The sequence below is a fragment of the Salmo salar genome, chromosome 21 (genome assembly GCF_965601325.2).
Source record: "Salmo salar chromosome 21, fSalSal1, whole genome shotgun sequence".
Classification (NCBI taxonomy): domain Eukaryota; kingdom Metazoa; phylum Chordata; class Actinopteri; order Salmoniformes; family Salmonidae; genus Salmo; species Salmo salar.
Genome location: NC_138311.1, coordinates 41,603,653 through 41,625,387, shown reverse-complemented (window position 1 = coordinate 41,625,387; position 21,735 = coordinate 41,603,653). Strand labels below are relative to the sequence as shown.

General features: G+C 41.7%; 1 protein-coding gene across 1 annotated transcript in view; it reads right to left on the bottom strand.

The window, feature by feature from the left end:
- Positions 1-21,735, bottom strand: part of slc49a4 (solute carrier family 49 member 4) — a 72,505-nt gene that overhangs the window by 47,268 nt on the left and 3,502 nt on the right. Inside the window, exons 2-4 of the mRNA XM_014165388.3 lie at positions 20,423-20,516; positions 3,016-3,299; positions 401-530 (exon numbers count right to left, since the gene is read on the bottom strand). Coding sequence (XP_014020863.1) covers positions 401-530; positions 3,016-3,299; positions 20,423-20,516 — 508 coding nt within the window. The remainder of the gene's footprint in view (positions 1-400; positions 531-3,015; positions 3,300-20,422; positions 20,517-21,735) is intronic.

Sequence of the window (21,735 nt, the reverse complement as noted above, 5' to 3'; positions counted from 1 at the left end):
ACCCCTCAGAGCCTGGTTCCGCTCTAGGTTTCTTCCTAGGTTCCTGCCATTCTAGGGAATTTTTCATAGCCACCGTGCTTCTACATCTGCATTGTTTCCTGTTTGGGGTTTTAGACTGGGTTTCTGTATAGCACTTTGTGACATCTGCTGATGTAAAAAGTGCTTTATAAATAAATGTGATTGAAGGCATCATACAACTTAATTGCAGATCACTCAATTGATTCAGGTTCATGACATGTGCTCTCAGCATGCTGCTCTATTCCGAGTGGTTTTCTAAAACTACATCAATATGCTTTCTACATTGCTGTACGATGCATTGCCTGTCAGTAAAGTAAAGTAATATGAATTGCTGCTTTTAGTGTTGGTGTGTGATGATGTCAAAGGACCAGACAGCACATACCTGAGTAGTCTGCAGATGCTGCTGCTGTAGCGGAGTCTCTGGCTGGCAGCGGCTACACTGGGAGGTATGGGGGGCCGGGAGGGGAAGTAGCACAGCACCGCAGCAAACAGCAACGCCACCATACCAAACTCTACATGGCAGGAGGGAGAAAGACAGATCAGTGGGTTATTAACCTTAAGGTCAAAGATAAGGGTTATTATTAGCCTCCTAATGACCTGAACTCAGTCAATGTGTCAGTAACAAACCCATTCCACGCAGAGCTACAGTTGACGTCGGAAGTTTACATACACTTAGGTTGGAGTCATTAAAACTCGTTTTTCAACCACTCCACACATTTCTTGTTAACAAACTACAGTTTTGACAAGTCGGTTAGGACATCTACTGTGTGCATGACAAGTAATTTTTCCAACAATTGTTTACAGACAGACTATTTCACTTATAATTTTCTGTACCACAATTCCAGTGGGTCAGAGGTTTACATACACTAAGTTGACTGTGCCTTTAAACAGCTTGGAAAATTCCAGAAAATTGACATCATTTCAGTCAATTGGAGTTGTACCTGTGACTGTATTTCAAGGCCTACCTTCAAACTCAGTGCCTCTTTGCTTGACATCATGGGAAAATCTAAAGAAATCAGCCAAGACCTCAGAAAAAAAATTGGAGACCTCCACAAGTCTGGTTCATCCTTGGGAGCAATTTCCAAATGCCTGAAGGTACCACGTTCATCTGTACAAACAATAGTACGCAAGTATAAACACCATGGGGACCACGCAGCCATCATACCACTCAGGAAGGGGACGCATTCTGTCTCCTAGAGATGAACGTACTTTGGTGCAAAAAGTGCAAATCAATCCCAGAACAACAGCAAAGGACCTTGTGAAGATGCTGGAGGAAACAGGTACAAAAGTATCTATATACACAGTAAAACGAGTCCTACATTGACATAACCTGAAAGGCCGCTCAGCAAGGAAGAAGCCACTGCTCCAAAACCGCCATACTACGGTTTGCAACTGCACATGGGGACAAAGATCATACTTTTTGGAGAAATGTCCTCTGGTCTGATGAAACAAAAATAGAACTGTTTGGCCATAATGACCATCATTATGTTTCGAGGGAAAAGGGGGAGGCTTGCAAGCCGAAGAACATCATCCCAATCTTGAAGCACGGGGTGGCAGCATCAAACATGGGGGTGCTTTGCTGCAGGAGGGACTGGTGCACTAAACAAAATAGATGGCATCATGAGGCAGGAAAATGATGTGCATATATTGAAGCAACATCTCAAGACATCAGTTAGGAAGTTAAAGCTTGGTCGCAAATGGGTCTTCCAAATGGAAAATGACCCCAAGCATACTTCCAAAGTTGTGTCAAAATGGCTTAAGGACAACAAAGTCAAGGTACTGGGGGGGCCATCACAAAGCCTTGACCTCAAGCCTAGAAAATGTGTGGGCAGAACTGAAAAAGTGTGTGCGAGCAAGGAGGCCTACAAACCTGACTCAGTTACACCAGCTCTGTCAGGAGGAATGGGCCAAAATTCACCCAACTTATTGTGGGAAGCTTGTGGAAGGCTACCCGAAACATTTGACCCAAGTTAAACAATTTAAAGGCAATGCTACCAAATACTAATTGAGTGCATGTAAACTTCTGACCCACATGTGCATGTGATGAAAGAAATAAAAGCTGAAATAAATCATTCTCAACTATTATTCTGACATTTCACACACTCTGTTAGCCTGCCTTCACAGCCCTGGCTTCCAAACAAGCTACTAAATCCCCAAACCCTTTTCACTGGGCCTGGCCTGGCATGGCCTGGCATGGCCTGGCATGGCTTGGCATGGGCAACCAAATCGGACACATCTCTCTTGGAAAAGTTATAGCATTTTCAGACAATCTATTTCCCAAAAAGTACCACCAGAATCATAAATCATGTTTTTTCTTGTCATAATGTGCAGATTGGTTGGACAGCAGCTGCATTTTTACTGGCCGGCTAGAGCAACACAGCTCACATTAGTTTTTTCAACCCAAAAAAGACATCAGCCTTTTCATTTGGCACAAGGGTTGACTGCTGCTTTTCTGTAGTGTGTGTATGGAGGTGTAGAATTTATTCTCCTCAGAGAAGCAGAAGGAAAACGTCAAGGAATTTAATTCCCTCTAAATGCTTTCTGACTCGAAATTAATTTCCCTATGACCTCTAGAGCTCGGTTCAGAAAATGTGTCCGTTTTGTCCATTTAAATGTAATATGAATACGCCCTTAGGTTAACACAAAGCCATAGCTTCAATGCACCATTGTGGGCAGATAATATATTTTTATTTCATTAAATGCTTTAATTTTATGAATCAGTTAAGCAGACCAGTCCAAGCCCCCATCTTTTTATGGCAGCCCGTTCTGTTCTGAATAGTACATTGTTGAAACATTTGAGACTGGTATTCGTGTGATGACACAGACTCAGATCACTTTGAATCTCTCCCTAGACAAGATCCAGACCAGAGATGGTCTGTTATTGATTCCTGCAGGGTAATGATGACTTGTGTATCTGGGTAACACTTTACTGCAAGCCCCCTTACGTACGCATTCATAAAGCCTTTATAACAGCTACATAAGTCATAACATCAGTACCTGCATACAAAACCAGCTGAATCCTGTCTCGTATGTGATTGATCTGGGTGTCTGTCGAGACAACAGCTCGGGCCACCATGACACTGGTGGTGTCGTTAGGGGCGGGCACAAGCAGCGGGCCGACAATGAAGGAGCACGCCGCCCCCAGATAGCTGACCAATGAGGCGACAGCGGTGGCCGTGGCTCTCTGGTCTGGAGCGAACCATGTGGTGGAGAGGAGGGGTCCAGCGCTCATTATTGTTGGTCCGGCCAAACCATTCAACAGCTGACCACCGTGTATTAACCTGCAGAGAGGAGAGGACAGGGAGAAACATGAAACATTAATGTCACATCATGCATAGGCAAACAGTGGAACCAGATAAATGTTATTGTACATGGCTTGTACATGTTATAAGCTCTCAGTATTTTTCATTCAGAACGATAGAAAACATCATTAGATGATTTATGAACATACAATAAGTGGTCCCACATTTCCTCCTTAATGTTCAGTAACTCTGAGTCCCATGTGCCCAGCCAGCCCAGTGTGTCTGAGGTCTGAGTGGCCAGGGAGAACAGAACACTGCTGTGCTGATTAATTGTCTGTGAGCTCAGCTCTGTAAAGAGAAGGTTCAGTCTGCCCTGTCTGAGATCACACAGCAGAGAGAGAGAGAGAGAGAGAGAGAGAGAGAGAGAGAGAGAGAGAGAGAGAGAGAGAAGGATTGAGCTTAGAAAAAGAGAGAGAAGTGGATACAGATCGAGAAAAATGAGCAACTCTCAGACAGTCTGCCACCGTCTGCCTTGACAGTTCAAAGCAGAGCAGCGCAAACCAAAACAGCTAAAACAAGAGCTGCTCATGGCAGATGACAGAACCGCCAACGCTGACAAGCCAGATTGATGGAAGTGTCTTTATCCCTTACTTCCTCCTGAGATCTTCTCAAACAACTCTTAACCCCACCCCTCCCTCCCCTCCCTCCCCCTCCCTCTGTCTTCTACACTACAACAGTCTCCCTCACTTCTCTTCGGTCTCTCTCCCTCCCTCTCTCCTCTCCCTCCACTTTCCACCTTCCTCCCATTTCTCTCCCTCCTCCACTCCCTCTCCATCTCGCCCCCTCCCTCTCCCACTCTTTCGCTCCCTCTCGCACTGTGATCACTCATTCCATTAAAGCCAAACAGAATTATCAAAATTATGAAATTATTTATGGTGCCCGCTGTTCCAAAGATCTATGTTCCATCCGCTATGCTTGATGACATCCCATCCTGAAAACTGACCCTTGGAGAATTCCAAATCCTCAATCAATGGTGATCGGTACAAGACTACGAGTACTGTATCTAACTGAAACTAATTTTCATTAGACATGATATCTGATTTAACACACTAGATTTGATACATGGATATCTGAAGGATTCTGATCGAGATCATTCAGTCTCAAGGGATATACCTTCTAAATACCATCTGCGTGACCTTATCACTGTGTGGCCTAATATGAAATGTGACCTAATATGAAATGTGACCTCGGCCTCAACTGAAGCAATCAACATAATATAAAGGTCTTCAGATAGATGGAGGAGACAGGAGACTGCTAATAAAATTCTCAGATAAAGGGAGGATTAATCAATTCATGCTTGATGATTCTGGGGTGTGGAAGAGTGGAGGGAGAAGGAGAAGAGGAGTGGAAGAGTGGAGGGAGAAGGAGAAGAGGAGTGGAAGAGGGGAGGGAGAAGGAGAAGAGGAGTGGAAGAGGGGAGGGAGAAGGAGAAGAGGAGTGGAAGAGTGGAGGGAGAAGGAGAAGAGGAGTGGAAGGGTGGAGGGAGAAGGAGAAGAGGAGTGGAAGGGTGGAGGGAGAAGGAGAAGAGGAGTGGAAGAGTGGAGGGAGAAGGAGAAGAGGAGTGGAAGGGTGGAGGGAGAAGGAGAAGAGGAGTGGAAGAGTGGAGGGAGAAGGAGAAGAGGAGTGGAAGAGGGGAGGGAGAAGAGGAGTGGAAGGGTGGAGGGAGAAGAGGAGTGGAAGAGTGGAGGGAGAAGGAGAAGAGGAGTGGAAGAGTGGAGGGAGAAGGAGAAGAGGAGTGGAAGAGTGAAGGGAGAAGGAGAAGAGGAGTGGAAGAGGGGGGGAGAAGAGGAGTGGAAGGGTGGAGGGAGAAGAGGAGTGGAAGAGTGGAGGGAGAAGGAGAAGAGGAGTGGAAGAGTGGAGGGAGAAGGAGAAGAGGAGTGGAAGAGTGAAGGGAGAAGGAGAAGAGGAGTGGAAGAGGGGAGGGAGAAGAGGAGTGGAAGAGTGGAGGGAGAAGGAGAAGAGGAGTGGAAGAGTGGAGGGAGAAGGAGAAGAGGAGTGGAAGAGTGGAGGGAGAAGGAGAAGAGGAGTGGAAGAGGGGAGGGAGAAGGAGAAGAGGAGTGGAAGAGAGGGGGACAGGAGGGAGGGCGGTCGTTCTACGAGAGATGATTAACTTAATGTGTATTGATGAACCCTGTCAGAGAGAGTCTCATTGCTCTGAGACCAAGCCAGCCCAGCGAGGAAGAAAGTCAGTCAGTTAGATATACAGTATGCTCATGTTGCTTAACCTGTCATAGTGTGAGAGGTAATACTACTGCCACTGCCGGATACCCACTCCAATCTAACATGTCAGAGGATGGCATAATCAGAAGAGCCATCGCAGTATCATTGGCACAATGGGTCATGGCTGTGCGTGTGTATGTGTGTGTGTGTGGCCAATCAATGAGAAATGAAGAGATCTTTAAGAGACAGGGAGCTTTTCATCAGTGTTCTATGTATTTGTAAACATTTGTCTAACTGAAGAGCATAACGTCGCAGTCTGATGAAAACCTTTTATCTCCAAAACAGAAAAAAACTGCCATATTTTACCAATAACATACCATTTTGAAACTTCAGAGGCTTTTAACATATTTTCTTGATCCTAGAGTCATGAAATGTTCAGAGTACATTGAGGGGAGTTACTGTTTTCAACACATGAAAAAAATGGTAAAAATTAAGATTAATTGGCTTTCAGACAGCTACCTTAACCTGCTTTGATTGGAGAGTTATCATCAATGCTGCTCTGCTCTGACCTCTGTTTAAATCAGTGACCACTGTAATGTCTTTCCTCCTCCTCTCCTGCCCTGGCCTCTTTTCAGATATTCTGACTGACACACAGATTCTCCTTAGGTATTTTTCCCTGAACTAGACTAGAGAACAGCTCTGACAACAGGAAGGTGTTTCAATCTCACAACTCACTCCCTTTGATTCTCAGAAATGAGCTCCAAACTGAACAACGTTTACCCTCCAGAGCATATGGTTAAAAAAGATGCCAATCGAACATGAAATGATGGTTCTCCCTCCTTTAAAAAGAACATCTACTGCATGCTGTCAATGGATCCCTTATGTTCCTAAATCAAGCTAACTGCAACCATCCTTCTCCCTTACAGCACAGCCATCCTTCTTCGTTTGATCGCTGCCTGCAATGCCCTTGAACTCCTCAGCTTCTCTTCTCTCCTCCAGTCCTCTACTCTAAGTTTTTCCTCCTCTCCTCTCAGCTGCTCTCCTCCCCTCCCTCTCAGCTCCTTTCCTTTCCTCTCCTGCTCATCTCCACAAAGTGCTATTCCAAATCAGATCAGCAGCCAATTGGGCTTATTGTATCTAAATCACAGGTTGACGTTTATTGTCATGAGTCTTGTCCTGGAGGCAGACATGAGTGATTTCCCCTTAGATAGGCCAGCTGCAAAGTCAAAATTGGCTATATTGTAAAAAATGACTTCGTGGCTGTGCCAGCTAGTGACCACTCTGCAGAGCTGCCTCCAGAACAAGATTCAAGATTAAACGCGCTAGCCTACATCTAAATCACAATCACAAGCCTAGCACCCACACTCTGGAAAGAGATATGTAAATTACATATGTATATGTGTGAGACAGCAGCAGTATAGGTTGACAATAACACAAATCCCATGTCTCAGAACTTTACCTGAGCAGGGTGGTGAGCAGTGGTGTGAAGTACTTAAGTAAAAATACTTTAAAGTACTACTGAAGTAGTTTTGTTTGGTATCTGTACTTTACATTTTTTTGAAAACTTTTACTTCACTACATTCCTAAAGAAAATAATGTACTTTTTACTCCATACATCCCTTACACCCAAAAGTACAAAAGTTACATTTTGAATGCTTAGTAGGACAGGAAAATGGTCCAACTCATGCACTTATCAAGAGAACACATGGTCATCCCTACTGCTTCTGATCTGGCGAACTCACTAAACACAAATGCATCATTTGTAAATGATGTCTGAGTGTTGGAGTCTGCCCCTGGCTATCCGTAAATGTTTTAAACATCAAAATGGTGCCGTCTGCTTTGCTTAATATAAGGAATTTGAAATTATTTATACTTTTACTTTTGATACTTAAGTATATTTAGAACCAAATACTTTTACTCAAGTTGTATTTTACTGGGTGACTTTTACATGAGTAACTTTCTATTAAGGCATCTATACTTTTACTCAAGTATCACAACTGGATACTTTTTCCACCAGCAATGTTCCCTCTAAGCTGTTTTGGGTCACCTAAATCATCCTCTTCTTACCATTTGCCCCTGATTGCTGCTGTTCTAATTGCTCTGCTGGCCTGCTGTTCTCATCTGCCCTCCTCCTTGGTTCATCTGAAAACCTCCTCCAGGACTGCCTCGCAGAAGAAATGCCAGGCCGTGCAGAAACGCAAGAGATTGAACTTCACTGAGTTCGCCCCATTAGTTTGCACTATATAGAAGTTTTATATCAGAAAAAAAACGACATTATACCAGCCCTTTTCAATGCAACAAACTAAAACAAATCTAACTTTCCAAGATTGAGTCTTGATTTTGTTGTAGGCAGAGCCTGAGCGCAACGGAGTACAATTTTATTGGCGCAGGTAGCCCACGAGCGGTCTTTCAAAAAAGGCTATATCATAGAAATCAAAAGCTATTTCCATGTGAAAAAATGTTATGGGTTGTGCTCCATTGGTTTTGTTGGTAGGCCAACATTATACTCATTATACTCTAAGGCTACAGCCTCAGTGTTCACTGTAAACGTGCGCCGGAAGTTGCGCAAAATTCTCACAACATTCAAGTTTCCACTAACAAGACCTAAAGATTTGCTCAGTGCCCCAATAATTGAGGGAACATTGGTGGTGAGTGCGGCCCAGTACATTACTGGAGACGAGCTCCCTGCCATCCAGGACCTCTATATGACGGTGTTTCAGAGGTAGGCCCAATGTGCTTTCAAACACTCCAGCCACCCAAGTCATAGACTCTCTGTCAGTGCACGGCAAGCGGTACCGATACACCAAGTCTAGAACCAACAGGACCATGAACAGCTTCCACCACCAAGCCATGAGACTGCTAAACAAGACTGCTAAATAGCTAATCAAATGGCTACCCGGACTACCTGCATTCACCTTTTTTTGCACTAGCTCTCTTTCACTGACTCTATGCAAACACACTGGACTCTACCCACACACTCACACATACTTACACACACACACACACACACACACACACACACACACACACACACACACACACACACACACACACACACACACACACACACACACACACACACACACACACACACACACACACACACACACACACACACTTTTACACTCACCACATACACTGCTGCTACAGCTCTGTCTATTATCTATCCTGTTGCCTAGTCACATTACCCCTACCTATATATACACACATAGCTACCTCAATTACCTCGTACTCCCTGCACTTCGACCCGGTATTGGTACTTCCTGTATATAGCCATGCTATTTTTGCTCATTATTGTTATTCGTTATTCACTGTATATTTATTTATTCCTAGTGTCACTATTTCAATTTTTTTGCATTATCTTTAATTCTGCATTGTTGGAAAAGAACCTGTAAGTAAGCAGTTCACTGTTAGTCTACACCTATTGTTTACGAAGCATGTGACAAATAAAATGTTATTTGAATTAATAGACCTGTGTGCAGCAAAATAACACACAAAGCAATGACTGACACCTGCTGGTGACTTTGGGAACTGTTTATGGAGGGATAATATACACCGAGTGTACAAAAGATTAGGAACAACTTCCTAATATTGAGTTACATCCCCTTTTGCCCTCAGAACAGCCTCAATTTGTCGGTGGCCATGGACTCTACAAGACGTCAAAAGCGTTCCACAGGAATGCCGGCCCATGTTGACTCCAATGCTTCCCACAGTTGTGTCAGGTCGGCTGATGTCCTTTGAGTTGTGGACCATTCTCGATACACACGGCAAATTGTTGAGCGTGAAAAACCCAGCAGCGTTGCCGTTCTTGACACAAACCGGTGCGCCTGGCACCTACTACCATACCCTGTTCAAAGGCACTCAAATATTTTGTCTTGCCTATTAACCCTCTGAATGGCACATGTACACAATCCATGTCTCAATTGTATCAATGCTTAAAAATCCTTCTTTAACCTGTCTCCTCCCCTTCATCTATACTGATTGAAGTGGATTTAACAAGTGACATCAACAAGGGATCATAGCTTTCACTTGGATTCACCTGGTCAGTCTGTCATGGAAAGACCAGGTGTTCCTAATGTTTTGTACTCTCAGGGTACTGTTAATGCACTGCTCAACTGTTAAACAATAAAGCTTTACGGTGCACTGAAAATAATAAGGAATCATATAAGGCTCAATGGCACAGTTCCCGCTCAGCCCAGTCAAAACTGTTCGCTGCTCTGGCACCCCAATGGTGGAACAAGCTCCCTCACGACGCCAGGACAGCGGAGTCAATCACCACCTTCCGGAGACACCTGAAACCCCACCTCTTTAAGGAATACCTGGGATAGGATATAGTAATCCTTCTAACCCCCCCCCCAAAAAAAAAGATATAGATGTACTATTGTAAAGTGGTTGTTCCACTGGAAATCATAAGGTGAATGCACCAATTTGTAAGTCACTCTGGATAAGAGCGTCTGCTAAATGACGTAAATGTAAATGTAATGGAAGGGTCAAAGGTCACCTCAGCTTATCTACTCCAACTCCCAAAGGTCAGGTAAATGTAAAGCCAAAAGAGAAACTTCACAAATCCACTGTATGGTTTAAACACACAGAAGCTGCTTGCTCAAGCACTATAAAGTTCCCTGGACATCCCAGTTCTCTGGTTGGCATGGTATGAAGTTCAACTAGTTTGGTCTGATGATCTACGCTACATTAACTCTTGATCTACATTTTTACATCACCAGTGTGCTTCCAACAAAAGGCTAACGTTGACCATAAAAGCGTCACTTACTGACATTTCAACTGTTACCTACTCCACTACTACAACTGCAAACCATTAATAAGTACAGGAGTTAGGCTTGGGGAGCCTGTCTTGAATTGTTTGTCCCAGATAGCCTAGAGATGTTTAATAGTGTAATCCCAGGAACTGTGATTAACTGAGAGAGCAAAGCAGCCTTCTCAGGGACAGTGCTTTGGATAGTATGGGTGTAAAACCTTTATGTATTGGCTCTTTATCACCCCCATATAGCAACGCTGTCTGGGTCTCAGTTGGATGGTGAGATCTTATACTACAGACAGAATACTCTGAGGTGTGCTGTTGTGTTGGCATCCTTACTGCCTGCAATATATCTCTGTCTCCAATAAACACCCCTCCGCTACAACCACATCTCTCGTTAGATGGCGTATGCCTCGGCACGTGACCCTGTATTTCTCATGACAGAGTACAACAGCATATGCCCTACTCAGCCAGGAGGCCTAGTCACTGTAAAATGGTCCACACCAACAGCATAGATATTTTGGAATGCTTATGGATGGTCAAGTACATGTATACTGTCAAGTCAGCGTTATGCAGGTCTATAGTACACACGCACACACACACATTCTGTTGTTCTATACTCAGCTGCCCTCTGAAGCATAAAGGTTACAGCGAGAACGAAGACAAGTGAGTAGGACTGAAGAGGTTGTTTTCAGTTAAGTGCAGCCTTAGTCTGGTCCCAGATCTGTCTGGCAGCAAAAACAGATTTGGGATGAGGGAAACAAAGCCTGGGGCAATATAAAAGCTTATACTTCTCTGCAAACACTTTCAATTAGTGGAATATTATTTTCTTTAAAAAAGGAATCATTCGTAAGTATAATTTTCTAAGTATCCCTCCTAGAATGAGAGCAAATCATTTTCTGTTTATTTTACTCGTTTTAGTCTGTATTAATATTGCAATAAACTGAACTAATGGTCCTCATTTAACAGATCCAATCACACTCAGAGAAAATGTGCAGTTAGACTATGACTAGTTTTTATTATCTGTTCTTTGGGACCTCAAATCAGCAACCTAACCTAATAAATTCAGTGGATGAAAGTGCTATACTTAAGAGAATACAATTTCCTTCCTCAATTGAAATACCCATAATGCATCCCCTGAATTGAAGTCAATGTGGAGCCTAATAAGAAATAAGTGGCAGATTAACAATAGAGAAGGCCATAAAATTACTTTTATCACCAAAGTAATTCAGATAACCTTGACGTCTGGGCCTCCTTCAAACACACAGGTACTGTTTTAGAAAGAGGAAATATTGCCTATATTTTTTAAAATAGCGATGGAAGAAAGGACAGGTTTTTATTTTTTATTCTGGTAAAAATAAGGATGTCAGAAAGAAAAGTGTGAATGAAAGCCGTAGTCGATAAGAGAAGCAGAAAACAAGTATCCACACAATTCAACAATTTAAATAGAATTCTAATCTCTTGAAGGAAATGGTGCGCCTCAATCCCATTCCATGTCTCTGCTATTGTGAGGCATTCAAAGCGAGCAGAAACTATTTCAATACGACAGTTCAATACCACAACACAACAATGCAACTGGCAAACTAGCGATTTATAAATGCTGTCATTCATCAAAACTATGGTAGACTAGATGGGTAATTTCTTTCCTCCCTAAAACTGCAATTTACAAGCCATACCGGGCACCCTGAAACCAGAAAATTACCATAGCTACTCACAATATTGGTAATTGTAATAAGTATATACATTTCTGTGTAGCCTTTGATAAGACTTTTCCAGAGGAAGAATCTTCCAACATAATACATATATGGGGCATAATTTTGGGAAAGCACTACCAGGTTCCAAACAAGCCGTTTTATAAAGAGAGTATATAGCACATCTCTGGGTGTGAGGGGTTGTGTGGGGTGTTACCGTCGCCTTAGTTGTAAGTCTAGGGCTGTTGCGGTGACCGTATTACTGCCACACTGGCAGTCATGACCGCAGTAAAATTCCATGTGACCGTCACAGTAATGTCCTTTTATGCACTCTGGACATGTGTTGGTAGTACCCAACTCACTAACAACCATCAGGTCCTAATGGCCTGGTACTCAGGGCTCTGTCCTTCTAACCACTCTGACGCCAATGCAAACACAATTGAAAATCACATCAAAAACTTATCAAAACAGTATTGTGATTTTAAAACTCACCTCACTGTGATGATCAATTAGAAGTTCAACAGCAGGTTGAAACATGGTTGTTGTGGATGTTGTTTCAAAGCCTAACACAACGAAATGGACAGCACTTTAAAGTGATGATTAATTCAAAACACCCATGTGCATACGCATATATGAGCCCAAGCCCCCCCCCCCCCAAAAAAAAAACTCCGAATTAAAATAATGATTGTGCCGTTATACAATACATAGCCTAACGCCTACTACGCATGGCAGAGAACTGTATAGGCCTAGGCGATGCTGTTGGTTCATTGATTTTGCAGGGCGGCTTACAGAGTTAGCCTACAATTATAGTGAATTTGTATTTAATTTTGAATAGCCTAGTAATAGGGTATTTTTATATTTTCATAATTAATAGGGTAACACATTACCTTTGGCTACAGAATATCTCACCACTGTGCATTTCCATCTCCTCCTCTCTCTCCTTCCTTACTTTCTCAAGCGTGCAGAGAGAGGTGCTGTCAACAGTTTAATGAAATATGTTTTGATGTTCCCAAACACATTTCACAAATGAAGCACTGGGTAGCTGCAGGAACAGGATTAAAGAACCCATGGCATACAGGGGTTGGGTGGAATATCACCTGTGTTGCAGCGAGGCCGCATGCTTCTCAAACAGTGGTTGATGAGTGGAGTGAAATAACCAGAGTAGCCTACCCAGCATGAGTGAAAAACTAACTGTCTAGATGGGAGAACAGCATGTGCAGCCTAAGGAACAAGCTTTTTTGCGACTTTCTCAAATCATCAATAGCCCCTAGTCGCATCATGCAGCACATATATGTTTTGATTTCTAAGAGATTGTAAGGTTTTTATCATTCACAACTAAAAAGTTTACAAATGATCAGTTTTTTCAAATGATCAGTTTTACGCTCAACATAGCCACTTCATATGCACACTCGCTCCGGAATGGGAAAAATATCCTTTCTATTTTATTCAGCTAAGTTCAATTATATTCTTGGTACTATAAAATCAAAATTAAGCAATAAGGTCCGAGGGGGTGTGGTATAAACCACAGTTAAGGGCTGTTCTTACCTACGACGCAACACGGAGTGCTTGGATACAGCAATATACCACAATCCCCTGAGGTGCCTTATTGTTATTATAAACTGGTTTCCAACTTGATTAGAGCAGTAAAAATAAATGTTTTGTCATATGTTTTGTCATATGCGTGGTATACAGTCTGATACACTTGGTTGCACTCACTAGGAAAACTAAAATACCAAAGGCTAGCCCTAAGGTAATCTACCGAAGGTCCTACAGAGAATTCAATCAGGACTCATTTGTGGATGAGATTAAGAATGTGCAATGGTTAGAAGTGTGTAGTTTTAGGTTCTAATTCTCAGAGTAAAAACTCTACGGACAATATGAAAGCTCAAACCAAATTTATTCTCCCAGAGGATCAATACAGCTGCATTAGACAAAGACATATTCACACAAGCACTGATATTTAACCCTTTCTCATAGGCTGAGTCTCCTCCTACACATCTGAACAAACATTGTATCTTTATTGCTAGGCAGGAAACTAAGTGATACGGGCCATAAAAACTTTTTTCTCCCTTAACGTGACCTGACCTGACCTCGACCCCATTCATCACTAATCCATGGCTCTCTCCCCTTATCAATGCCTGCCACATTGCTTTCCCTACACTCAGTACATTCCAAGCTTAACCATGAACCTCTGGTGTAGTCCCTCGGCTATGGCACCCCTCAGGTCTCTATTACAACTAATGATTAATAACATATAAAGTTCAGAAATCCAAACCTATCAATAGTAAGGGTGATCCTGGAATGTCACTAAGTTTGTTCATGAAATGATTTATAAGTATTGCTGATAAGCATTACCCTTTGAGGAAATGCACTGTGAGGTCAAACAGTGCCCCATGGATTGATGATGAGCTGAGAAATTTAATGATTCAACTTTATGATGCCAAAAAAGTAGCAGATAAATCTGCCACTCTGTTTGATAAGCAAAGTTATTGTAAATTAAGAAATCTAGTGACCAAGCTAAACAAAGGAAAGGAGGGATTCTATCAGCAAAATTGATGAAGTAAAGGTTGATGGGGGGAAAAACAGAAAAACACTATTATGGGTAGGAAGTCAAACATGTCTGCCTCTATTGTTGAATCAGAGGGTATATTTATGACAAAACCACATGACATCGCAAACTACTTTAATTAATATTTTACAGGCAAAGTGGACAAGTTGAGGAATGCTATGATTCCAATATACCCTTATAAAAGATTTTATCATGAAGAAGAGGCAATAAATGTTTGAATTTCATCCAGTAGAAAGGGAAGAGGTAGAAAGGATGCTGTTGTCTCTTTCGGATGACAAGTCACCTGGTCCAGATAATCTTGATGCCAAATTGCTTATAGTCACAGCTAACCAAATATCTACCCCAATCTCTCATATTTTACTAAGTGCTTGATGTATGGGGTGTGCCCAGAAGTCTGGAAAGAGCCAAACTACCTAATGTTAAAAATAAATCTGCATTCACTGGTCCTAATTTGGTGTCAGCTTGCTGCCTGTGTTAAGTAAATTATTGAAAACAAATTGTATCTATACAAATGAAGGATTATTTCTCATGTAAATGGTCTGATAATGGGTTTCCAGCATGCATACAAAGAAGGGCATTCTACGAGTACGGCCTTAGCACAAATGACAGGTGATTGGTTAAAGAGTATGGATGACAGGAAGTTAGTTGGTGCAGTGATGCTAGATTTCAGTGCTGCTTTTGATGTAATTGATCATGAACTGTTACTAGGTCAATTTAAAATGTTATGGTTTTAAGTCTGCAGCTCTATCCTGGATGGAAAGCTATCTATGCAGATGGCAAAAAGTGTTCTTTAATGGTAGCTTTTCAAACAGTAAAGATATACACTGTAGTGTTCAAGGAAGTTGCCTCTCAAGGAAGTTGCCTAGTCCCACATCTCTACTCGATTTTTACTAATGATTTACTTTCAGTAATGAACAAAGCAAGAGTGGTCATTTATGCTGATGACTCTACAATGTATAGCTCGGCATCAGAATGTAATGAGCTAACAGATGTACTGAGCAGTGAACTAAGACTGGTGTCTGAGTGTGTTGATGCGAACAAATTGGTGTTGAAAATTTCTAAAACAAAATGTCTTGTATTTGGTTCAAGATATATGCTTGCTGATGATCCCGAATTGAATGTGTTGATGAATAGAACACATGTAGCGCAAGTAAATAAAACAAAACTACAAGGGATCAACTACAAGTGGTTGGATGCAGCTTTATCATGGTCAGAACACATAGATAATATTGTTATTAAGATGGGTAAGGGAATTACTGTTACAAGAAAATGTTCAGAGTATTTAACATCTAGCACACTGAATCAGGTGATTCAGTCCCTGGTCCTCTCACACTTAGAGTACTGTCCAGTTATATGGTCAATCCCTGGTTCTATCACACTTACTGTCCAGTTATATGGTCAATCCCTGGTCCTATCATACTTAGAGTACTGTCCAGTTATATGGTCAATCCCTGGTCTTATCACACTTAGAGTACTGTCCTGTTATATGGTCAATCCCTGGTCCTATCACACTTAGAGTACTGTCCAGTTATATGGTCAATCCCTGGTCCTATCACAATTAGAGTACTGTCCAGTTATATGGTCAATCCCTGGTCCTATCACACTTAGAGTACTGTCCAGTTATATGGTCAATCCCTGGTCCTATCACACTTAGAGTACTGTCCAGTTATATGGTCAATCCCTGGTCCTATCACACTTAGAGTACTGTCCAGTTATATGGTCAATCCCTGGTCCTATCACAATTAGAGTACTGTCCAGTTATATGGTCAATCCCTGGTCCTATCACACTTAGAGTACTGTCCAGTTATATTGTCATCTGCAACAAAGAAAATATAAAAAAGCTCCAAATGGCTCAAAACAGGGCTGGTAGATTAGCTCTTCATTGCTCTATCCGTATGAATATTATCCAAATGCATTAGAATCTCTCATGGCTTCACGTTAAAAACAAATTTACTATCCTATCCAGTCTTCTGATTTTCTTTAGGAATGTTTTATTTAAAATAAATAAAAAACACAGTATTTTTCTGGTCAGTTAGTACATACTAGCAACATGCATAACCACCAAACCAGACAGGCAAACTCAGGGCAGCTAAGACAACCCAAGCCAAGAACAAATCACCTTAAATCTACAGTTTTATATAGAGCCATAGCTTTACCAATCCATATTTCTCCGGCAAAAAGTAAATCAACCTTCAAGGAAAAAATAAAAGAACATCTAATGTGATAGACCATATGACTGGACAGGAAATATGAAGCATGAACTGAATGTTAAATGTATTTCCATTGTCGGTATTGTCTACTTGTTGAATGTTTGTGAAGTCTTGATTTGTGGTTGTTTGTAATGTCTTGTTAATTGGTGTTGTAACCAAGAAAGATTAGCAAGAGTTACGGTGTTAGCTAATGGGGATCCAAATAAAAAATGACTAAATATACCATGGCTTTCAGCCAATCAGTATTCAGGTTTCGAACCACCCAGTTTATAACATAATGGCATGGAACTTAAACGCATATCTTGTATGCTATAGAGCCTATGGCATGGCCTACAGCCTATGGCATGGCACATAGCCAGATAACATACATCAGGCCAACTTATATATTGCTCATCTGAAATCCATTTTTCTGTATATCATGTTTCTTTAGACCTGCCTAAAATAAATAATGGATTTATTGTGACGGTGTACATTAAATGGATTTAGTGTGATGGTGTACATTAAATTAATTTATTGTAGAGGTCGACCAATTATGATTTTTCAATGCCGATACTGATTATTGGAGGACCAAAAAAAGCCGATATCGATTAATTGGCAGATTTTTTACATGTATTTATTTATAATAATGACAATTACAACAATACTGAATGAACTCTTTTATTTTAATATAATACATCAATAAAATCAATTTAGCCTCAAATAAATAATGAAACATGTTCAATTTGGTTTAAATAATGCAAAAACAAAGTGTTGGAGAAGAAAGTAAAAGTGCAATATGTGCCGTGTAAAAAAGCTAACGTTTAAGTTCCTTGCTCAGAACATATGAAAGCTGGTGGTTCCTTTTAACATGAGTCTTCAATATTCCCAGGTAAGAAGTTTTAGGTTGTAGGTATTCAGGCTCTGATCAGGCCCTACACCAAAACAAGGGCACTGCGTTCATCCACCTCTGGCCTGCTGGCCCCCCTACCTCTGCGGAAGCACAGTTCCCGCTCAGCCCAGTCAAAACTGTTCGCTGCTCTGGCACCCCAATGGTGGAACAAGCTCCCTCACGACGCCAGGACAGCGGAGTCAATCACCACCTTCCGTAGACACCTGAAACCCCACCTCTTAAAGGAATACCTGGGATAGGATAAAGTAATCCTTCTACCCCCCCCCAAAAAAGATATAGATGAACTATTATAAAGTGGTTGTTCCACTGGATATCATAAGGTGAATGCACCAATTTGTAAGTCGCTCTGGATAAGAGCGTCTGCTAAATGACGTAAATGTAAAATGTAAATGTAAATGTTATTATAGGACTATTTCTCTCTATACCATTTGTATTTCATATACCTTTGACTATTGGATTTTTATTTATGTTATCTTTATTTAACTAGTAAAGTCAGTTAAGAACAAATTCTTATTTTCAATCACGCCCTAGGAACAGTGGGTTAACTGCCTTGTTCAGGGACAGAACGACAGATTTTTACCTTGTCAGCTCGGGGATTTGATCTTGCAACTATTGAATGTTCTTATAGGCACTTTAGTATTGCCAGTATAACAGTATAGCTTCCGTCCCTCTCCTCGCCCCTACCTGGGCTCGAACCAGGAACACGTCGACAACAGCCACACTCGAAGCATCGTTACCCATCGCTCCACAAAAGCCGCAGCCCTTGCAGGGCAAGGGGAACAACTACTTCAAGGTCTCAGAGCGAGTGACGTCACCGATTGTAACGCTATTAGCGCGCACCCCTCTAACTAGCTAGCCATTTCACATCAGTTACACCAGCCTAATCTCGGGAGTTGATAGACTTGAAGTCATAAACAGCTCAATGCTTGAAGCACAGTGAAGAGCTGCTGGCAAATGCACGTAAGTGCTGTTTGAATGAATGCTTACGAGCCTGCTGCTGCCTACCACTGCTGCCTACCACCGCTCAGTCAGACTGCTCTATCAAATATCAAATCATAGACTTAATTATAACATAATAACACACAGAAATACGAGCCTTAGGTCATTAATATGGTCAAGTCCGGAAACTTTCATTTCAAAAACAAAACGTTTATTCTTTCAGTGAAATACGGAACCGTTCTGTATTTTATCTAACGGGTGGCATCCATAAGTCTAAATATTCCTGTTACATTGCACAACCTTCAATGTTATGTCATAATTACGTAAAATTCTGGCAAATTAGTTCGCAACGAGCCAGGCGGCCCAAACTGTTGCATATACCCTGACTCTGCGTGCAATGAACGCAAGAGAAGTGACACAATTTAATATTGCCTACTAACCTGGATTTCTTTTAACTAAATATGCAGGTTTAAAAAAATATATACTTCTGTGTATTGATTTTAAGAAAGGCATTGATGTTTATGGTTAGGTACATTTGTGCAACGATTGTGCTTTTTTTGCAAATGCGCTTTTGTTAAATCATCCCGTTTGGCAAAGTTGGCTGTCTTTGTTAGGAAGAAATAATCTTCACAGTTCGCAACGAGCCAGGCGGCCCAAACTGCTGCATATACCCTGACTCTGTTGCACAGTACGCAAGAGAAGTGACACAATTTCCCTAGTTAAAGAAATTCATGATATCAGGCAATATTAACTAAATATGCAGGTTTAAAAATATATACTTGTGTATTGATTTTAAGAAAGGCATAATAATCTTCACAGTTCGCAACGAGCCAGGCGGCCCAAACTGCTGCATATACCCTGACTCTGTTGCACAGTACGCAAGAGAAGTGACACAATTTCCCTAGTTAAAGAAATTCATGATATCAGGCAATATTAACTAAATATGCAGGTTTAAAAATATATACTTGTGTATTGATTTTAAGAAAGGCATTGATGTTTATGGTTAGGTACACATTGGTGCAACGACAGTGCTTTTTTCGCGAATGCGCTTGTTAAATCACCCGTTTGGCAAAGTAGGCTATGATTCAATGATAAATTAACAGGCACTGCATCGATTATATGCAACGTAGGACAAGCTAGATAAACTAGTAATATCAACCATGTGTAGTTAACTAGTGATGATGTTAAGATTGATTGTTTTTTATAAGATAAGTTTAATGCTAGCTAGCACCTTACCTTGGCTCCTTGCTGCACTGGCATAACAGGTAGTCAGCCTGCCATGCAGTCTCCTCGTGAAGTGCAATGTAATCGGCCATGATCTGTGTCCAAAAATGCCGATTACCGATTGTTATGAAAACTTGAAATCACCCCTAATTAATCAGCCATTCCGATTAATCGGTCGACCTCTAATTTATTGTGATTGTGTACATTACATGTATTTATTGTGATGGTGTACATTTAATGGATTTATTTGACTTTTTAAAATGTAGATGTTCCAAAGGCTCGCATCAGTGGCTTGTACGCAGCTTGTATGCAGCTTGTATGCAGCTTGTATGCAGCTTGTATGCATGGGGGCCTGGAGATGCTAAACATGTTTATGTTAATTAACGGTCAATTATGGTGAGAACATTATTATTTTTTGTCTCAGCATAATTCATATGTTCATTACAAAAATATGAAAGGCGACATAACCAACTTTCAGACAGAAACACAGGTAGAGTTACTGTACAATGTCTTTCACATAACAATATACCCGGCAGACAAAATGTAATGAGCACCACAGCCTTATATGGGGCATGATTTTGTATGGGAAAGTATTGCCAGCTTCCAAACATGCCGTTTTATAAAGAGAGTATACAGTAAAGCTCTGGGTGTGAGGGGGTGTTACCATCGCCTTAGTTGTAGGTCTGGTACAGGGACACTACGCAGCGCTGCCCCCATCACCATGAAGAAGACTGACAGTAAAAGAGACGCCCGCAGACCTGCAGCACAGGAGGGGAGAGGTGGAGAGGGGAAAGGGAAGAGGTGAAATGGGGAGAGGTAGGGGGTACAGAGAGAAAATGTGGAGGTTATTTTGTATTCTGAAATTCTGTTCCAAAGGTCATATATTTTGCATAATTGTTGAGACCTCATTCTATACATTATCTAAAATATGAATCACGAGTCCCCAGCCAACTCCCTCCAAACCACAACATCCCAATCCTGTTCCCGACTTAAGTCTACATTTTCAGTTTCCACCACATCACCATAATTTAAGGGAACTTCTGTTCCCATACAATCATTATCTGTTCCCTGTTCTCTCATTTCCTCTTGGTAGTGATGAGTGAGAGTCCCTAGTTCAGTAAGTACACAATTATTGGTGACAAATTACTAGTATTTCAAACTAAAATATGACTTTAATCTGATATGAAATGTAAAGAAATATCGGTGTCTCTGAATGTTTCTGCGGGTTCCCGTTGGGAACTCTGTTCCTGTCTGTCAGATTGGCCTATCTCTCTGTACTAAAGAGGGCACAACTAAACAACGGCAGATGCTGGTATGTAAATTCTTTGTGTACAAAATATCTTTCATTCTAATCTCTACCATGCAGTCGCTAGAGCTGCCTTTCATCTGGTTGGCCTACATCTGGTTGGCCTACATACTATGCCAGCAGCATACCACCCTGCATACCACTGCTGGCTTGCTTCTGAAGCTAAGCAGTGTTGGTCCTGGTCAGTCCCTGGATGGGAGGCCAGATGCTGCTGGCAGTGGTGTTGGAGGGCCTGTAGGAGGCACTCTTTCATCTGGTCCAAACAATATCCCAATTCCCCAGGGCAGTGATTGGGGACACTGCCCTGTGTAGGGTGCCGTCTTTGGGATGGGACGTTAAGGTCCCGTGTGGCTCAGTTGGTACAGCATGGTGTTTGCAATGCCAGGGTTGTGGGTTCGATTCCCACGGGGGACCAGTACGGAGAAAAAAAAAAGTATGCATTCACTACTATAAGTCGCTGTGGATAAGAGCGTCTGCTAAATGACTGTAATGTAATGTAAATGTTAAACGGGTGTCCTGACTCTGAGGTCATTAAAGATCCCATTGCACTTATTGTAAGAGTAGGGGTGTTAACCACGGTGTCCTGGCTAAATTCCCAATCTGGCCCTCATACCATCATGGCCACCTAATCATCCCCAGCTTACAATTGGTTCATTCATACCCCTCCTCTC